Raw genomic sequence first — 21089 nt, 5'->3', positions numbered from 1 at the left:
GTGTATGGCAAAACCATCAGGGAGATTGGGGCATGTGTGGGTGAGTTCTGGGGTTGAGATGATACCTGATAAAGAAATCCTCTGCTCCCATGTGTTGGTATGCTTTTGTTTAATGTGAGAGAGTTTGGGGTTTTTTTAGATGTCAAAGATACTCTTACTAGAGGGGATGATGAAACCAGTACTGTTTTCTTGCAATGGCTGAAGTCTAAAGGACATAAGCTTCCACAGGATGGTTTTAATCATCACTGTTGAATGTGGATGACAGCACTGGTCAGATATTATAAAAAATGGTCAGTGGTTTGCGTGTTGCAGTTTTGATAATGGGCTTCTACTCAGTAGCTTTTTGTCCTTTTTTTTTTTTTTGCCCTGTGCTGAGAGAGGAAGTCAGAAAGTGACTTGGCTTTTTCATTCCCAAAATACCACATGAAAATCCTGAATTTCGGTAGTTTATATATAGAAAAATAAGAATATCTCCTCCTACATCTCACTTGACATTGAGTGAGGAGGAGGAGGAAAAATGAAGTTCACCAGTCACTTGGGATGTGCCTTTCCTGTGTGTTCTGCCAAAGCCTTGAGGATGTAGTCAGAAGGCAGCTTAGGTTTTTTCATCCTTTAGATAACGGGATCTTAGTCACACATCTTAGTGGGTTAATAAGACTTTGTATGTTGGCTTGTAATATCCTTTGACTTTCCCCTCCTTTTGAGGTAGCTTCTGGATAAAATATGTAGGGGAAAGAGGAGATGTGAGGTGCAAGTTACTGTTCTGCCCCTTAACTTTTAAGAGATGAACCCTCTGCAGCAGACAGACATGTACCTTTCTTTTTATTTTATCAGTAAGAGGCAGTGAACATGCTTAAAAACTATAGCAAAGGAAAAGACTCAAGTTTGAAGGGGAGGAGAAGATGTAGAGAGCAATAAATGACTATGTATTATCTTATATATATGTTAGTTGTAAATAGTATGGCAGATTACAAGATGGAATAATTAACTTCTGTTGGACAATGTCATGACAGCCACAATTTCAGTTTTTCTGTGGGAATGTGAATGTGCAGCTTGAAGGTTTGTGCAATCTCCTTCCTGAAGAAGTTTTATCAGTGCTGCAGGTCAGTAGACATTCCCAGTTCCTCAAAGCGTTGTTTTGCCACAACAAATTCCATGGGATCCTAGGTGGGAATGCAGCAATAGATGGGTGCAGCTTTCCAAGGTGGAAACCCCTTGCACTGTTGTTATATTGATGCTTGTGCTTGTTGGTAGCCCTGCCCTGGCTTGCTGTCAGAGTTGATGACCCCCATGGGAGTCATAAATAAATAACCTGTAATTCATGTTTTGATGACAGGATTTTGTGTGTCTGGTTGTTTTGTTTGTTTTTATTCCCCAAAAGAACTGGGGAACCTTACTTTGTATATATCTTCATTTAACAAGTTGTTTTGACTAAATCCTCTTCTCTTCGCTAAAATGCAACAGTTTTCATTCTGACAGCATCAACCTGCTTTACAGAATATAGAGCCCCAGTGAGAATAGACCTTTAACAGCAATTTATATCCCAAGTCTGAAATGTGCACTTTATGTCTGTTATGATCCCTGGGTGCCTGTTATGGGATTACTCACATCTTACCATTCTAAGTTTCTTTCCATAAACTAATGGAAACCCTTGAGTCTCAGGTTCAAGGAATACACTCAGATGAAGCATGGTTTAACAGCTCCTTGGAGAGAAAGAAATAAGGTGGGAAAGTGAAGAATTGATGATCTATTAACTGTTTAAATTTCCCACCTTGAATTATTGACAACATGCGACATTACAGCTTTACAAATTACTGTCTATAAACAGCTTGGAAAATATGACCTTTGCCTTATAATTGGTCTCAAGATGCCTTCCAGCTTCACATAAACAGCTGCTGATGGCATATTTTGTTGCAGCTGGAATGGGTGGAAGAATGCAGGCAGAATTTTCTTGTCTAATCAGGCATATATTATAATTTGTCAAATGACAAAATGTACTCTGTGATGGCTGAAATGTCTCTGTTTGAGACTGGGCTCATTCCTCTGGAGTTTTGGAGTGATCTAATTTTCAGTAACAAAGACATCTAATTAGTTAAGGTTAGCTGTCTTTTACCTTCTGCCCTGTCTCTCTAGAGCAAGGAGATGCTAGAAAGGCCTGTGCTACTCTGATTCCTCCTGTTTCCTGGCCTGTGGAGACCAGTGAGTCCAAGCTGAATGGATGGTTTGTCCTGTTTGTTCATGGCAAACCAAGTGCACTAAATTCCTGCTTTGTGGGGTTGTCCATGTGATTAACACACAAAGTAAGTCTTATGCTGAATTTGGCCCTGAGATTTCTGCTGATTTGGGAGAAGCTGAGAACACAAGGACTTGATTTTTCATCTTCTCTTCTCACTATTTAGGAGTAACAAGTCACCAGGTTAGTATTGGCAGACAGCTCATAAGGCACTTTCTGAACCTCAGGCCTGAGCCAAATTAATTTCTAATTTTACTCCATTCATATGGGGTTGCTCTAAGATGAGACCTACCAAGTTTGTCAATGGACTGATGTATTTTATTATCGTTTGTTAGTGTAAGATACATAGGGAATCATAGAGAGTATTTTTGGATGAAAAGGTGTTTGGAAGAATAGATGCCCCCAACAACAGTGCAGCAAAAGACTGTGCAACATAAAAATCATCTCTACACCAGACTTGCTTGTTTTCTCAGTTTCTGGGAAACATACCTTGTGTCTTTTAATGTGGTGTTGTTCATCACTGACTGAATATCAGTCCAAAAAGTCTATGTTCCCATCTGTGTGGATGCAAAATCTAGTAGGATTGCAAGAAGGGGAATAGAAAGCTTTGGCTCAGGTCCTTTTATAGCTAGACAAGGGTGGAAGTTGTGACTCAACAGAGCAGGTCAGGACCTTGTAAAGACACCTGTTCCTCTGTTAGAGGACAGGGAAGATTAATTTCAAGAGTGAAGACCAAGGGGCTCATCAGAATAAATGTTTCCATCTTGCCTCCTGCAACAAATTTTCCTGAACTCTGCATGCTTGATGTTTGTACTAAAACCAACTTACATAACAGAGCTCTTGTGAGGAGTGATCAATTAATGTTTTCAGGGCACTTTTGGGACCCAAAGGCAAAAGGCACCTTATGGTTGCAAATTTCACTACCCCTGCTGCCCCAGGATGAAAGTTTTAGCTTAAAGATCCAATTTCTTCCCTGGAGTGGGAGGGAGAGTCTATTATTCAAGGATATCATCCTTATCTTTGTTGTAGTTGCCTTGTGGCCATGCAACATCACTCAATAATACTGTCAAGTATTATCTTTTGCTTGTGCCAGAGTGCTAAGCAGTGATTTATTGCTTGAATTCACATTGCTTTCATGAAAGTGATTTGTTGAAACAATAGTAAAGTGCTAAATAAATTATTCATTGCATGCTAATTTTTCACTTTTATATTCTGTAGTGAGCTGCAGAATAAACAATCTGGGTGTTGTTTACAAAGCCCAGGTTTTTGATTGTGTGTATCCCCCACCCCCAGTCTTTCCCCCAGGACATGGAACTTTTCCCAAGGATATCTTCAGCCTTTCTCAATTTGGTTACCCTTTGGGCTACTTTTCCTCTTCATGCTTTGTTCAGGTAGAGTTGGGTGAATTATGTTCAAGTAGAGGCTTGGATTACTGGTTTGGGAAAAGCTGTGTGATTGGAGTCCATGGGTATTTCTAAATCCTTTAGAAACTTCTGCGTCTTAACCAGAAAGGCACCACCATAAATGGAGCTCACAAAGCAGGATCCTAGTGGCTGACTGGCATGTTTTCCTAAGTCTTTTCTGGCATATTCCCTCTTTCTCTGAGTGTTGTGTGCTGATGTATTTAGCTGCCACTGGCTATGCTGTAAGTCCTAGTTTGCACATGAGATCAGGTGTCTGAGAAACTCCTCAGAAGCAAATTTTTACTTGTAGATCTGCTGGCTTCTCTACTTTCCTTCAGAAATGGTTTCTCAGCACTTGAAATCTTTGTCCCTTGGCCAAGCCCAGAGCCTCTGGAATGTGTCTGAGTGTTTCAGTAGCGAGCCAGGAGCAGGTCAGGCAGAGAACAGCAAAGTGCTTTTCTCCACTTGACCCTTCCACCCTTTCTGGGTGTCCGCACCAAATCACTGCCAGTGACTGCGTGTTTAAGCACAAGCTGCTGACTGCCAGTGAATATAATGGGGTGTAAGAGAGGAATTTTCTTTCCAAGTAGTTTAGGGCTTTTCCCTCCTCTGGTCTTAATTCTGAAATAATCCCCTAAAGACCTATGTGGGTATTTGGTGAAATGAATAAACAGAAGGCCACATTTCCCTTTTGAAACATGCACAGAGCTCTCATGCTAATGGCTTTTAAGCATCAATGCAATTATAGTGTGTAATCGATTCTCTCTATACCAGCTTTTGTCTTCTGAAATGAAACCCTGTCTCTTTCCTAATTATTTGCCTTTGTATTAAAACTTTTCAAGATGACAGGATGTCTATTCCATTGTTTTCGTCCTCCTTTCCATCTTTCCTGCCTGATTCTGCCACTGGAAGAAATTTGGTTATTATATTTTCTTAGAAACCTGAGTATCTCTGTTTTTTTTTCATACAATAATTAACTTGCTAGATTTTCCTTTTGCTCCTTTTAATTTATTGGGTTTGTGTTTGGTTCTTTGGTTTAGTTAATCATGTTTGGAGCTGCTAAGAAATATTTCCATGAAGCAGATTCTTATTGAATGAAAGAGGAATTAGTGAAAAGGGATTTCAGTGTGGGGAAAAAAAGGACTCAGAGCAGGGAATTAATTCTACTTTAGAAGTTAATCAGCATGTCAGTGGCCAAGGTGTTTTTCTGGAATGTGATAGGCCTAGGTTTGGGTCCTTTTCAAAGCCAGGAAAAGCAGTAACTCAGTGTCTTGACCTTTGGGCTTTAGCTATTACAGTGTCCTTCTCTCAGCTTTGGTGGTAATATTTTAAATTCTTTTCAGACTATGACAAATTTCTTTTTCGTCCTGATGACAAGCATGAAGACTAGGGCTATCTTTAAAGTGTTGGAGGGAGAAAGATGCTGCATTTAGCCTCTTTATAATAATTTGTGTTGCTGTCTATACTAAAAGTTGTCACCATGCCAGGGACCCCTGCAAGCTGATTGTAATAGAAACTGCCAAACATCTTGCTCTACTGATTGAATTACTCAAGATTAAGAAAGGAAATACTGGTCTCTGTATTTGGCAAACATTGAATTTCTGGCCTACAGGTGGTTTTTGTAGATGCCAAAAGTAGGAATAACTATGTTTTATATACAAATTATATACAATAAAATTATATACAAATTTATATAAGTTCATGAGTCCTAAAGCTACCTATGATAGCTATAAGAGCAAAAGAATTTGCCATGTTCTCTCTTTAAATGTGGTTAAAATTGTATAGCTGGGAAAACTTGCACAAATATTACTGCGTATAGTTCTGTTTAATTGACCTCAACCTTTTTCCCCCTAAAATTCTGTCTCCCCTTGAGCTTATAGTAAATTTTGGTGTCCACAAAATATAGTGGGAAGGAACTTCCCTACTTATATAAACATAATATTTTTAACCTTCCAAGTTTGCTTGGTCCTGTATGCTGAAAAGTTGTGAATAATAAATTCAGTACACTTGTGACTTTACAGATGTCTTTCATATCTCCTCTGTCTCTTTCTTGGATTGCTAGTTGGAGTACTTTCTCACTAAAAAAAGGTCATTCCACATCTTTGATCATCCTTGATTGCTCTCTCTGATCCTTTTATTATTAGGCACAATAGTCACAATAGTTTTTGAATTAGGAAGAGTTTAATCTGCTGACTTATGAAGTTATTAAAGGGAAGAGCCACCCTCTACATGGACATTTTTTAATGCTTTCCCTCTAAACTTCTATCTCTTGTGCCGCAGGTGGGATAGTGGGCAATATCAGACCTTTTTTTCTGTTCATGGATGGCTGCAGAAAAATGAAGGAATTTTACCTTATGGGCTCTTTTTAACAGAGGTTGGTGAAATGGAGATTTGGTGGTTTTCTGTGGTTGTCCTCCTCTGTCACTGCACCCCTGTTGATCTGCAGTCCATGTGGAAAGCAAATCACAAAAGTCTTCATGACTCCATAGTTCTTGCTACTTGAGTGCTTAATAGAGGCCCTGATACTGCTGGCTGGTGTAAAATTGCTAAAAATAATATGAAGAACAAGATTGGTATAAGTAATTTGCCCCAAATAATAAGTTCTCTCAAATTTGTTTTTTTTAATTAATTCACGAGCAGCCAGTAAAATTCTCAGTGAATTATTCAGGTTTATTTGTGACTTTATTTGGAAACATTTCTTCACATAGCTGTCTCACCAAACAGCTCATTGAGAATACTCCTGTGTTCTGGTTGTGTTATTTACATTCCCAGGGTTCTGGGTGATATTGGGGAAGAGATGAAGGGAACAGATAGGTGCCCAATTATTTCCAATTTTTGAATGTGCAAACTCTCAAACGTGGCAACCTGAGAATGATGGTTTATTGACTCATAATGCATAGAAAAAGCTTCAAGTCCTTTAGTTTCCCACTCAATTACAGCAGACCAGCAAGCTCGTGAAAACTTAATTTAGTGCTTCTTTGTTATTGACTTACGTTCCTGTTAAGCTGGCGATGGAAGGGATCTCTGGAGTTTAATAAGGGATTCATGGATCACTGCACATTGAGGTGTACTTAAACTGTCTTGATTGTGCCTGGATATGTGTTTCTCTCTCCCCAATTAGAAGGCAGCATGACTGTTCCATCAGGAGAGTCATGCAAATATAGTCACACCATTAAATCCAGCTGCCATTTTTTACACAGCTGTATGTGAAATGTTACAATGCTTTATTAGCCCTTAGGCACACTGCAGGCTGCCTGTCTCTGTGACTGAACCTTTTCAGCTGGTGACAGCAGAGCAGCCCAACTGTAGGTGGGCTCTGTTGGGGTCCAGCAGCTCTGCATGTGCTGCGTGCTCCTTGCATGGGTGGAAGGCACCACAGGAGAAGAAAACTGTGGCAGCTGCTCTTTCCTCAAGCTGTGGCACATCCTGAAGATCAGCTCATAGTGTAGAGTGTGGAGCTGGCACATGACTGAGAGTAGATGCTTTCTGCTGTGTTACTGGTTGTGGTACAGAATCAAAAGTGGAGTTCATGGAGACCCAGCTCAATTCTCTTATGGTGGAAATTAAAATGCTCTCAAGATTGATTAACAAAATATGGGGTTTTTTGAAAATGTTCTTATGGTTTGAGGAAAACCATGATGGTGTCCAAGGTGTGAATGCCTTGTCTTTCCCAGAATAGCCACTGGGAATTGATTTCCTTTGGGAGATGGTGAGCCAGGTTCAGGCACCTCTTGTCAGCCTGTCTTCCCAGGTGTCTGTTTCTTACACTTTGTCTGAGTAACTAAACCCATTTTTAGTGCTCTATCTCTTGGTAGGTGCACTCACTTTGGGATGTAGTAAACCCAGGATCAGGTATCTTTTGCTCTGAGCTGTCAGTGCAGAAGTGATTAAAATTTTGTTTCTCTTTCCTTTTCCCGCCTGCTATGGCAGAATAATCCACTTCAAGTGCTGATCCTAATGAATAACAGACTTTCTGAAGCCTGGTATTTCTATGCAAGAGGAAGGGTTATCTGTATTCACAGCAGAGCTGGAATAAGGCTGGATTTTTAGTTCCTTTTCATTCTATTTCTAGTTTGCTTGTTTTTTTTTTTTTTTTTCTTCTTGCTCTTGTTAGCTTGCATTGATTGGTAAGTGGTAAAAAAAGGAGAAAAACACACAGCGCCAGAACGCAAAAACAAAGCAAAAAACGAAGAAAAGGCAAGAGACTGTTTTCATTTCATTACTGTGCTTCTTCACAGCTCCTATTCTGACATTTAGAACAACATAATATGCATGTCTCTGTTCATTAGGTTCCTCAGTACTACACAGTGACAGCCACAGAGGGTGAGGGAAAAAAAGAAACAATCTTAAACATGAACTAACCTTTGCAGGCTAAATAACAAAGAAATGAGAGCAGCAAAGAAGAAAAATGATTTCTGAAAAAGTAAATATATCTGAAATCATGGCCTTGCATAGGTTACTCAACTATCATTACAAAGGGGGAAAAAGAATAGTGGCCTCTATTATATACCTCAGAAATAACTAATTTTCTGCCCAGTGATTTGTTTGCTTTGCACATATATGTTTGAACAGATCTATTAATGGTATTTGAACCACAGTAAATGACACAAGGAGACTGCTGAAACCGTGGATAATCTTAAAGACATTTGGAAGCTGATACAGATTCTCAAAAATTAAAAAGCTTCTAATAGAAAAAGCTCTTATGTATTTTTGAAATAGGATACCTATTCAAAGGATAATAGTTCCTGCGCGAAGTGGAGATATCAAAGCTGTTAATCCAGAACCTGGTGCATGTGTTTGCCACAGCGTGGTGTCAAATACAAATCTTGGGAATGTTAAATGCTAAGATTTTCTCCTAAATATACTAGCAATATTGCTTAGGGTTCTTGATGTAGCTAGTCAGGAACTGACATGCACATTTGGGTGGGTCCAGGGATGCCTCTGCAGAAGGATTGTTAGAGCTATATCACAAAGAATTGTGATGGAATGCAGCTGGCTTTCTTCCTTCATCAGTTCCAGGACAACTGCAGAACTTTAAGATTGTGTGGGTTTTACTGAAATTTATCGAGGAAGGAAAAAGAAAAAAAGAGACATTCCAGGCCTCTGGAGGGGAAATATTTTGATTTCTTCTACTGGCACTTTTAATTTTTTTTTTCATTTCATATTCATTTTGGGATGTCAATTACAATTTTTCTCCCCTCAAATGATGAAATTAAAATTCTCAATGGAGTTTTCTTTCATGGCTGTTTTAAGATTTCTAAATTTTCCTCACTTGAGAAAAAGGAAAAATCTGAGTATTTTATGAAAAATAATTCTCAGTCAATTTAGCACCAGTAATTACACACTTCTGATCTTAGTATTCCATAAAATTAGCCTGATTCTAATTCTGGGATTTTACAGTTTCTTGACTGTTGTATGATCTTCCCCAAGAGTAGATCAGCCAGTGGCAAGGAACAGGGATAAAATCTCTGCTTTTCCCATTTATTCTTCCTAATTTCTATGCCTGCTCTCTTCAGGTCTGCTTCTGAAACTACCAGATGTCAAAATATTAATTGGGGAAACATTCATTAGTCATTTATGTCCCTGGTACCTCTGGCAAGCAGAGCAGGAGAGGGCCAAGGGGAGAAAGCAGGACTTGGAAGGAGATATGAGGAGCTGTGCAGCTGCTTTGCAGGTCCAGGGAGGCTCAAAGCTGAGGGTGTGTGCAGCTCACACATGATGTCCCCAAACAGGAGGGGAGTTCACAGCTGCCTTTCATTGGGTTGGGATTCAGAAAGGCTTTATGTGCACATCCCATCCCCTGCTGTGGTCTTCCCCCCTTGGCTTTTATTCACTTGCTCAGCAGGGGATTTGCAGACCTGTCCAGAGGGTGCTGTGAGGGGTGGCAGTGGCACAGATCTGGATCGGGAGCTGACAGCTCCCTGCTGTCATTGATAAGCATTCCTGGGAGGACGGGGTTGGAAATGCGGGATTTACAAAGCCCTGATTGGAATCAGCCAGTGTGTTCTCTGCCCCTGTACTGCTCTTTCTGCTGTCTCCTGTGCTGCTGTGTGTATTGCAAGGAGATGATTACTATGGTGCAGTTTCAGGGTGTGTAGGAGGTAGATGGGCTTTGGCTTTGGTGAAGGCAGTGGTGAGGTCTGTTCCTCCCCATGCGCAATTCTGTGCCAAGCTGGTGCCAGCTGGCTTTGGGCTGATGGGCTCTGAACTTCCTGCAGTCCTTTGCTGCTCAGCCAAATTGGTTGAAGTTAACAATTTTATCAAGGGACCAGGGGGATTGTGTGTCTGTGAGCCTCATTTCTTAGGAACCCAGGCTGAAAATAAGAGGTATATAGATCAGAGGTTTTGTCAGATAAGAGTTGGGTCTCTAATTTGCTGTGGTTTTAATGGGCTAGGGAGGAGGATAAGATATACGGTGAGCTGGCAGGGAGACATGCAAAGTAAATTAGTAGCAATAATAATGGTCTGGTAGTTTGTCCCAAATGTAGATCTTGTTAAAGAAGCCCATCATCTTAAAAGTCAGAAGTAAGTTCTTAAAGACACTAACAAAAGAGCAGGCTGAAATCTTTTGCTGCAAATTCATTTTGCTAAAATTACTTCCCTCCCCCTGGTAAGATAATTTTATTCTAGAAGTGCCTGCTTTGGCAGGAGGGAAAAACTCTTTATCAAAAGAGCTAATAAAAGTCATAAACTTGGAAACTCTTCCATTCTGGCTAAGCCTAAAACTTTTCAGTGAAGTTATAGAAACATTGATTGTTAGAGATATTTGAAGGTCCTCAGTTCAACCTCTTACTCAAAGCAGTGTTATCACCAGCTATAGATGAGGTCAGCCATGACTTTGTCTAGCCAGGTGTTAAAAAACTCCAAGGAGGGAGGTTTACAGATGTTCTGGGTAGTCTGCCCAGGTGTTGAACTAATACCCTTATTGAGATTTTCCCTGATGTCCAGCCAGTCCAGTGGTGATCATTTGCTTGTGTCAAATCATTTGCTGCAACCAGAAAGTGTTTGACTGGAGACAGGCCAGTGGGTTATCTGTGCAGCACAGCTATGAAAAGGATCAGCAGCTTCAGTGTCTGTGAAACAGAGCAGAAAATAGTCACTCTTTCCACTGCATGCAAGATCTCATCTCGTATCCTGAAACTCTGTCCAGATCTGAACTCATTCCCACTGCACTCTGCCTCCTGGGGTTAAGGGAAGAACCTCTTGGTGATTTCATGCAGAGGAACTGAACAAAAGAAAGGGCCAAAAAAGGGCCCAACATAGATCTCTGCAAATTCTTTCCATGTCAGTTTAGGCAACTGCTTTTAACAATTCATTCAGTTATGTTAAGCACCCATTAAAGGAATCCTAAGCCCTCCCTGGGGTCATTTCAGTTCTGTGAGATTGTAATTGTTTGAGACTAACCATGATTTCTTCTTTTGCCTTTAGGTGATACTAATTCTGACAAAGCTGTATGACTACAACCTGGGAAGCATCACAGAGAGCTCTCTTTGGAGGTATGGAGATATATTGAGTTAATAATTACCACCTTACGTAAATAGGAAAAGCCTGATACAATTCTTTTATTGAATTTAATTAGATTTCTTTAAAAGTGCTGGAAGGTTTCTAGCTAAACTTTCTCTTACTCCTGTCCTTTCATCCTCAAGGACAAAAAGGCTGAAGTCTCATTGTCTTGTTTCAGCCAGATAAGGTACTTCTCAGATATTCTGTCTTTTGATTTCACCTTTCCCATCTTATTCAGATTGAAATCAACCAATTGGTTTACTTTTGGGACAGCTGGACAGCCCAAAGTCTTTGTTGACAATGAAGGATCTCGAGGCTGGTCTGCCCAAAATGATCCCTGTGAAAAGCCAGGGTTACTGAGGCTGGGGAAACACCTATGAGAGAGTGTTCAACGTCTGTTGATTAGAGCTGATGGGATTAGTACTAGATAATTGATTTCTACTGTGTGAACTTGACTGCTGGACCAGTTTATAGGGAATGTTTTGAGACTTTCATGATTTAAAAGCATATCATGCACTCACTATGTGAACCAAAGGGAAGAGCTGGGCCATGAACAATTTCTTCAGGCAGATATTTGGATTCAATGTGAGCACATGGTGCCTGGATTTCTTTCCCTGAAAAATTGACCCAGAAGCTGTTTCCTCTTTCCTGTGTCCCTGGTACTGCTTCCATGAGCTGAAAGGGTGATTTTCTCATAGTTTCATCTGTGAAACTCTGGTGGGAAGCTTAGGAGTCTTGTATGCAGGTCACTGATGAAGGTGGATAGGCTACTGGCAGGATAGAAGAAAACGTTGGGTTTTAATAAACTTATATAGAAAAGGAGTTTTCTTTTGTAAGGGAGAATTTTGGGACTGAAGTAGAATAAATAAGCTTTTTGCTTAGGAGCTGAGTGGGTTTTAATAAAATGAGAGAGGAGGGAATTGGCATGAAGTACCTTCTGAACTCGGGCTATTGCTTCACCCACTGGTCTGAAAAAATAAAACTAAAACCAAACAGACTAAAACCTGAAGAAACACGGCTTCTAGGATTTATTCTGAGCAGTAACAGGAATGCTCAAAAATATTAGTATTTTGTGGGGTTGAATAAATGGTTTTTCATACTGTTATGGGGGGTTACTCAATTAGTCTTTTCATACACTTTGCTGCTATGACTTTCTATTCCTTTTTCTTTATTATGGTATATGCACACCTAAAGGGTGTTTCAGGACTGTAACTTTGGCAATGTTTTTCTACAGGGAGTTTGTACTAGATTGTTTAATTTTTCAGTGGTTTTGAAAAAGAATATTCAAAAATAGGAAAAACATTTTCATTTTCTCTGACTACCCTAAGTATATTCACCATGAGAAGTACTCATGTCTCCTTTGTCAGTCACTGCATTTCAGCGTGCACAGGCACCTCCTTCCCCATTGCTGACAGTGCTGCAGATCTGCTTCTGTCACGCAGGATTGTGTTGAGGAACTATTTTCTGACTGAAACTAGGACAGCCACATCAGAGTGGAAAGCACAGCTCCTGATGAGATGTATGAATGCAGCAAAAACTGTGCTGATGGCCTTATGCTCTTTTCTGTTTCTGGTTTCTGTGGAGCATTCCACAATAGCACAAAATTTTGCCCTGATTAAGAGGGGAGGGGCTGTGTGGCTGTCACTGGAGGGTGTAACAGAGAGCTGGGACCCCAGCAGTGTTGCAGTCCTAGAGTGAGTGCAGGGCACTTTTCCTGACCTCAGTCCTAATCCCAGAATGTGGTTAACAACATAAAAATAGCATGATGGTTTCCTCTGCTCTGGAATTCTATTACCAAAAACTGTCTGATGAAAAGTAAAAATCGGAGTATTTTATGAAAAATAATTCTCAGTCTATTTAGCACCAGTAATTACACACTCCTGATCTTAGTATTCCATAAAATTAGCTTGATTCTAATTCTGGGATTTTACAGTTTCTTGACTGTTGTATGATCTTCCTCAAGAGTAGATCAGCCAGTGGCAAGGAACAGGGATAAAATCACACTGCTTTTCCCATTTATTCTTCCCAATTTCTATGCCTGCTCTCTTCAGGTCTGCTTCTAAGACTACCAGATGTCAAAATATTAATTGGGGGAAACATTCATTAGTCATTTATGTCCCTGGTACCTCTGGCAAGCAGAGCAGGAGAGGGCCAAGGGGAGAAAGCAGGACTTGGAAGGAGATATGAGGAGCTGTGCAGCTGCTTTGCAGGTCCAGGGAGGCTCAAAGCTGAGGATGTGTGCAGCTCCCACATGATGTCCAAAGCTCACACATGTGCCAAACAGGCTGGCACCAAGACCATAGAAACTGATTATCATAACTGACCTTCCTTCTAGTATTATACTAGCATTCTTTCTTAAGGTTTAAGTCACCCTCAGACTTCAGGGTAAGGTGTATGAGAAGCTGAATAATTTTCTTTTTGTTTTAGTATATACCAGAGGATTAATATTCCATGAGCTGACCTTCTCAATATCTTTTGGAATGTGTAAAAATTTTTAGTACCTGTGACATCTTAGAACAAGGAATTCCATAAATTATTTGAGGAATCACTTGTCTTACTTTGAACCCCTCAGCTTCACTTGGCACATGTCACTTAGCAGGATTTGACTGCATTTGTATGGCCAGCCATCCAGAATCCCTGGGAAATGCTGAAGAACCACAATCAATCCACTTGTCTTTGCAGTGTTCCATTATTTGAGTGGTTTGCCCTTAAGTGCTCATGGCTGCTCTGGAAGCTGCCAGTTCACTTCCTTGGATTTTCCTCTCTCCTGTTACCTTAAGCAAGCCCATGCTGGTTCATTGTGCTCTGTCCTGAGTCTGGCTCTGGTGTTAAAACCCCTTCACCATGCAGCCATGCCTTCAGATCACTGGTAAATACGCCTGTGACGATGCCAGGACAGCTTCTCTATTCCTCATGTGATGAAAACAAATGGCAAGGTGGGCATATCTTACAATTCTGTGTACCTCAAAGAGGTTATTAGCTGTTGCTCCTCCTGGCTGCTTAAGTGACATGTTAATTTAAATCTCCCAGCTTCTTTGAAAAGGATAGAACAAAAAAAGGTTTGAGAGAAGGGGTGAAATATATCTTGAAATTTATTTCATGCCTCTGGGTTTCATTCTGGGGAATGGAAGAGAACATCATCTCATGTCTGGTTTGCTTTCTGATATCAGGAGTTCTGATTCTGAAGGATAGAGGGGAAAGGTAGTTCTGCAGGTACCCACAACTGAAGAGGAATCTGTCTTGAATACATGGCAGGGAAACCCCACTTCTGCCTCCTGTGCTGAGTGCACTCTCCAAAGGTTGATGAGTGATGAGGGGCAGTAGAAGCATGTTACTGACACGAGTAATCTGTGCAATAGCTGGTTATAAGCACATCTGTCATTCCAAACTGTATTTGGGTGATTTAAGCACTCTTACTGATGGGACTGTAACCACCTATTACCCAACTATGCCATTGCCTACAGGATATGAATCCATCCTCTTTATAAACACTTTCCTTCCTGCTAGGATGGTATTTTTTTATTTCTCAGCAAGTTTACTATAGCTGGCTGCAGCACTAATGGGTGGAGATCATTCTTCTAAAACAGCTGACGAGTTAAAAGGCCACTGGTGACAGACATGAAGGGATGAAATACAGTAAGAGAAAAGAGACAGGAAGAATCTGTACAATCTTCTGGATTGTTAAGGCTCTGTGTGCACTGAGCTTTGGATGGCAAGTAAGCTGCTGCTGCTGTACATGATAAATGAAATTTTGCATCAGGCTGGGCCTGACTTTAATTATACCGTTATCCTCTCAGCAGACTTTTTCCACAGTTTTAGTTGAAAACTTTTTATTTACTTTTGGTTCTTCTTTTTATAGAAGACAAAGAAAATGGAGAAGGAAAGATTATCTGTCACTGAGCAATTAACTGACTGTATTGGATTTATTTCTCTTCCTCCCATAGATATCTCTCAGATCAAAAAGAGGATTAAGCTGTGAGAGTTAGGAGAAGATGTTTTTACCAGTGGAGTAAGATAAGCTTGCATTTCAAATAAATAAAAATGTCAGAATTGTGTGCATGGTATCCATGAGCTGTAGACAGCTGTGGGAGGACTAATCTTTTCCTGTTTGTGTAAATATGATGCTCTGGAAAGATGTGCATGAGTGACACTTTCCCTCAGGATCTTGAGAGGCTCTCAAGGCATGAGTGCTGCCATTCACCTCTTTGCCTTCTTACTGCTCTGTATTTAGTCAGAAATGAGACATTTCCTGGAACTTTGTATAAAAATAACAGTAATTAAACTTTCCTTTTCAGACAGAAATTAGGAATATGTAGAGTTTGCTTGGTGTGAGAATATTTTAAATCATAATCTGTTGCTGTGTTAGTTCTGGAAGCTACTGATGATAAACTTGGCACTCCAAGTTTTTGCCTGAGCTCTGAGCTCCCCAGTTCAGGAGTGATTATCACTTCCAACCTGCCCTTCACTGCTTCTAGTTTCTGCATTAAGGAAGCTTCAGCACAAATGCCATAAAGAAATCTCAAGGATGCTGAAAAATACTTACGTCTCATGTAGATCTAGATTTAATTTTCCATATGTAAAGCGGGGGTTGTTTAGAGTTGCTGTTTTTCTTTTTTATTCTTGGAAAGCTGAAAATGGATCTGTTTCTAACTCTGTTTCTAGCTTTTACATGGCCTTTTTATTTAACCTTGAGCTGCTATTTTAACTCCTCCATCAATTTACTTATCCATTCCTTCCACCACCACCACTGCACATCATGCTGCAATTCTGTCCTTTTAAGAAGGGAATTTGGGTTGTAATCCAGAGAAGAGTCAGAGTTGACCCCAGCCCTGTGGCTAGAAATACTACAGGTGTGTTGATGTTCCTGCATTCAGTTTCCTGGCTCCTTTCCCTCTCTGCAGATGAAAATTATAGCCACCCAGAACTGTCAATGTGTTTGTGGATATTTTCTTCTCTGGACTAGAGTTTTTGAAACAGGAGACTTGAAAGCTTGTCTGTATTTGCTTTATGGGGAATTTCTAGGTTATGTCTGTTATTGTATTCTTCCTCCTGGTCCTTTTATGCAGGTTCTTTACTTCTGTTTTGCAGATTGACTGTTTTCAACTCACATTTATCTTCTGCCTGCTAAGCCACACTAATAAGGTCACAATGTGTGGCTTAGTGACACTGTGTGCTCTGCAACAGCAGATTAGGGTCTTTTAGCTGAAGTAGGAGGTAGGAGAAGAAAATACATATGAGAGGAACTGAAAAAGTGAGGGGAAGGAAAGTCTCATTAAGCACATTTTAGCCAGCAGTTTTGTGGGAAAAAGGAACTTGAAAAGGACTATTTGAAAGGCTTTTATCTATAAATACGGTGTCCCAGCTGCCCACTGTAATTCACTTTTCTTAAATGAATATCAGAGCTTGATAAATGCTGCTACATTATCTCCCATGGGCCTTAGTGACATTGTAACAATGACATTTCCTTGTGTCTTTGGTTTAATCCTTTTTTCATTTTCTCTCCTGCAAACGTAGGAGCCTCTGGCTGGTCTGTGTACGGATGCTGGAGGGTTTTTGGGAGAGGGAAGAATGGGCTTGCACACTCAGCTGTTCATGTAGGAAGCAGTAGCTTTTTGTGGTTTGATCACAGTGGGAGATCTGCCTGCACTGCAAATGGGCTGGGAACGTGGATCTTTGTGCCCTGAGTGTGGAGCTCAGTGCAGCCTCTCTCCTGTGGGTGGGACACTGTTCAGCCATCAGGACCCCATGGGACCCAACACTTTATAGAGTGACCAATTTTTGTACCTAAGAGGGCTCCTTTTACCCTAATAAAAACTTCTAGCACAGTCAACTCTTCTACTTGGCTGCCAAAGTTTCCTTGGGTGTTCTTTTTGTTATCAAAACCAGCTCCAATAAAGGTGAAGGATGGGGAGGGGCAGCTACCAACCAATCAAAAAAAAATGTCCCCAGACCCCCCCCCCCCCCCCCCCCCCCAAATAATCTACCTAGGAAACAACCCAAAGCAGAAGCTTAGTTTGGCAGGAAACTTAAGTTTTTTTGAATTTTACCAATTTTTTGCATTCCCTTAAGAGTAAGGGCCAGTAAAACCATTGCATTTTGTGGTGGCACATCATATGTTTGCCTGATCAATCTCATGTAAATTCTGCCTTGGTTTATCTTGAAGAGTCATATCCTGATATTATGAAGGATCAGATTCAGTTGAGGATTTAGTGATGTGTTTCTCACCCCCTGGTTTGTGAGGATAAAATATTCAGCACTAATGATGATGTAAATTTATTAAGCCTATTAAAAATTTGTTCTCTGTTGCAGCCAGTCATGAAATGTAGGAGTGTTATCAAGTAAATCAGAAGGAATCCAAATTCATTTTCTGCATGAAAGAAACATGTAAATCAAGATAATGAATATTAATGCTGACATATATTAGCAATATACTGTAAATAACAAATGCACCACATTCATGCCACTTAAAAGGCATACAGTTTTTCCACGTCCTTTGTCATTTTTACTCTGCAAATTAGATGATGAACTTCCATATCTGTTTCCTAGGCTGTACCTGTTTGCTCAAATGATGTTGGTAAAACAGAAGTATCTCTGGTTCTGGTCTACAGGGTTCATCAGTCAGCTGTGGCTGTGTAATAACTGCAGACAAGCTAGACTGGAGCTGATGTCTAGGGGGAAAGACAAACCACACAGTACTCACCAGTTCATAACAGAAAGTAAAACACCCTTTGTGTTCTGGTATTTCCATTCCTGCCATAGCTCCATGCAGTCATTTTGCAGAGCTGGGTGGGTAAAATTGTACTCATCTCTTCAGAGGAGTATATCCACTTCTAATCACCGAAAGGAAAGAATATATTTGGGGCTGAGCTTGAGTTAACGGGGAGATACTTCAGTTGAAAGCATTTTACAAGCTTGAGATCTGACTCTAAGGTTTTCAGATCCAGGTGCCAAATATTTTTGCATCTGAACCTCAGGAATTATCCAGGCAAACAGTCAAAGCTTATTGTTACTGCAGAAAGGGCCAGGCAGATGTCATTGGGTCTTTCTTGGAGGACTTAGTGAAGCATCTGGGAAAGATGTGCTGTAAAATTGTATATTTAAATATGTATCAATGGTGTGTTTGTTGTGCAGCATAAACTGGCTGTCATTTACCCTGAAACATAGTGGCCTGCATGGAACTATCTTTTTTTTCTCTAACTTACCAAATAATATTTGGTCAAAATGGAAACGGACAAATAAAGCTCACAATTAATCAATTAGTGCCTTCAATAATGGTAGCAAAGCTGGCTTTTGAGTGTGATCCTGCCAGTGGTTCCTGTGCCAGTGGCTGCTGTTCTTGTGGAGTGGGGTTTGTGTCAAAGTAGGACATCAAGGCATGAGCTGTTTGGTAGGAAGGCTGAAGCTGCTGGTTGAGACTGAGATCTGTGTGTGCACAGAATTGTTGGTGGATGCTGTGCAGGTCACTGGGCCAGCTAGGGCAAGGAAGGGTCACTTTGCCCTTGTCATTAGGAGGTACCATTTGAGGGCCTGTGTGTACTCAGCACTGGGAAAGTTTGTCCTTGTGTGACAGGAACAACCTGGGGGAGACTCAATTCCTGGTGAGCAAGGAATTAATTTGCAGCTCGAGTTCCCCTTATGTAGGAGGAGGCATGGGGGAATTCAGGAACTTCTCTCTCCTGGCTGGCAGCTCCCTGCTGCTATTATGCCAAGTCATTTCACTAGTGAGATGCATTAAGAGGCAGAGGAAGATGTATCCTCCTGATTATGAACATCACTTGTAATGTGCTCTGAACTGATACTGTGCTTTGCCAGTGGGAGGTAAAAAGCTATTTCTTTTCACCCATTTTCCCCTATCCCCCAAATGAGTTTCTTCTGCAAGGAAGTTGTGTGAATTTCCCTAGCATCCATTGTGGTATGTGCTGTGTAGTTGGGTGTGAAGATAAAATCTCTTTTCAATGATTCTGCAATCTAGATAGGTGGGAGTATCTATGAGAGTTGCTGAGTTGAAAAGGAATCGAAATTCAGAAACACCACATGTATTGTCCATTAAATGACTTCATGAGGAGATAGATCAGATATCAGTCTCTTTCTCCAAGGCAAATTTTTTTGTAGAAAGAGTGTTTTTCATTCTACTAATGTACTTTTACTGCTGCATTTTATGGCTATGTACATATCTGTGTAGGTGTTCCCATTAATTTTCTTCTGGTTTTCCTTCAAGCCTCAGCTGCTGGAGTTGGGTGGTTGCTCAGAATCTCAGCTTTTCTGTGGTAGGAGAAAGCCCCACTCTCTGGTTTTCACACAGTGAAGAGGGAATTGAATAGCTTCAGTTGCTGTACAGATGGGAAAGCCCAAACACAGATTCTTCACACTTAGTTCCTTAGAGCTTCTTTCTTAATTGCTTGAAGTATCTTAGCTGTGAAGACAAATCAGGATAGGATGGAAGTGGGATAAAAATGCAGTGGGTTCCTCAATGAACTGAGCCTGTAGGTACCTCTGTCATACCAAAGGCTCTGGGTCAAGCCAAGCAGAACCTTGGACCCGCTTTCCTGAAAACCAGCTGAGCGCTGGCCATTGGCTTGTATGATTACACTGTCCAGCATTAAAGAGAAACCCCAAATAGTTCTTTTACTGAACTTCTGTTAGTGCTTACTTTGGATAAAATTAGGGGGTTTTTCCTCTTCCACAGTTGTAATGTACGAAGATGCTCTCTATTCTATGGCAGAACAGGAACAAATGAGACACCCCCTCAGTTAATGGGGAACTGTGTATTTCCTGTATATTTAAGAGAAAAAAATCTGGGTGGAAAGGACACAGAGATTGAAGAGATGGCAGATTCCTTGTCACTTATTAATAGTCAGGCCCAGCAGGTCCTGACTGCCTGTCTTGAGCTGCTGAGAGATTTTTGTTAAGCTGCTGGCTTTATAATCTGCACAGCGCTCAGCTGCCAGTCTGATGGGCCCTGTAACCTCTGGGGAAAAAGGGATGCAGCCAAAATCAGGCCAACATTGGCTTTTTGTATTTGAATAGAAAACCTTTTTCAAACAATCTGAAAGGGAAATAGCAGGCCAGAACAACTGTCTGTTTAATTACCCTTCTGTAATACAGCAAGATAAAAGGAATTTTTAGGCAGCTCTAAGCTCCCATTCTGCTTTACCAACAAGTCACTGTTTTCTTACTGATAGTTCAAGTGTTTACATTGTCAGCTCCAAAAGATCAATTTAGGAGGCTGAAAATCATACAGTTTTAGTCTCCTTTATTTCTCCAGTGTTTAAAGCTGTGGAATGAGAAGGACAGCTCTGGGTCCTGGCCTTCCTACATCCAGCTTTAGGCAAGCTCCTTCAACACTGCATGTGGGTAATGGGGTTGTGTTACCTGCCCACCTACATGAGGGTTTGGATTAAACTGGTTCATAAAATCCAGTCTTGGAAGAGTGAGAGTGGAGAAATGTACATAAACCTACAGTCTCTATCCAAGGCTGAAGCCTAATAGAGATTTGATCGATGCTTTACTAAGCCAGATGTCTGATATCTTCTCTTCCCCTGCCTAAGAGATCCATGAGAAACTCTTTGTAGTCTTTGCAGGCAGGGTGGATTGTCATCTTTGGGTCAATGTGTGATATTGTTAGTTTGGATTTTGCCTGAACAGAGGCTAATCCCTGAAAAAGAATAAGAAATGAGAACCAAACCCATTCCTTTTAAACTCCTTCCAAGGGGTTTAAACACCACAGATGTTTTATGATCACAGACTGTATGCCAATGGTGGGAAAAGCACTAGAGGTAGCAGCAACATTAAATTTTTATTTTCTTTATGAAGATGTGAAAAGAGCTTTTTTTTCCTAATTGTGTTTGCAACTTTTCAGTTCCTCTGTTCTTCTGTTTTCTGTGAGGTGAGGGAGGCAGAACTAGAGCCTTTCTGTTCCTCCGTGGTGGGGCTGCCTAAGTGAAAGCAAT

General features: G+C 40.7%; 1 protein-coding gene across 3 annotated transcripts in view; it reads left to right on the top strand.

Annotated features, from left to right (window-relative positions):
- The window catches only part of LOC131086579 (VPS10 domain-containing receptor SorCS1), a 257794-nt gene that overhangs the window by 69383 nt on the left and 167322 nt on the right, over positions 1-21089 (top strand). For all 3 annotated transcript variants that reach the window (XM_058029651.1, XM_058029653.1, XM_058029652.1), the window contains exon 2: positions 11065-11132. In XM_058029651.1, coding sequence (XP_057885634.1) covers positions 11065-11132 — 68 coding nt within the window. The remainder of the gene's footprint in view (positions 1-11064; positions 11133-21089) is intronic.

This window comes from Melospiza georgiana, chromosome 8 (genome assembly GCF_028018845.1).
Source record: "Melospiza georgiana isolate bMelGeo1 chromosome 8, bMelGeo1.pri, whole genome shotgun sequence".
Lineage (NCBI taxonomy): Eukaryota > Metazoa > Chordata > Aves > Passeriformes > Passerellidae > Melospiza > Melospiza georgiana.
Note: the sequence above shows the minus strand (reverse complement) of the source record. Positions and strands in the feature narration are given on the sequence as shown.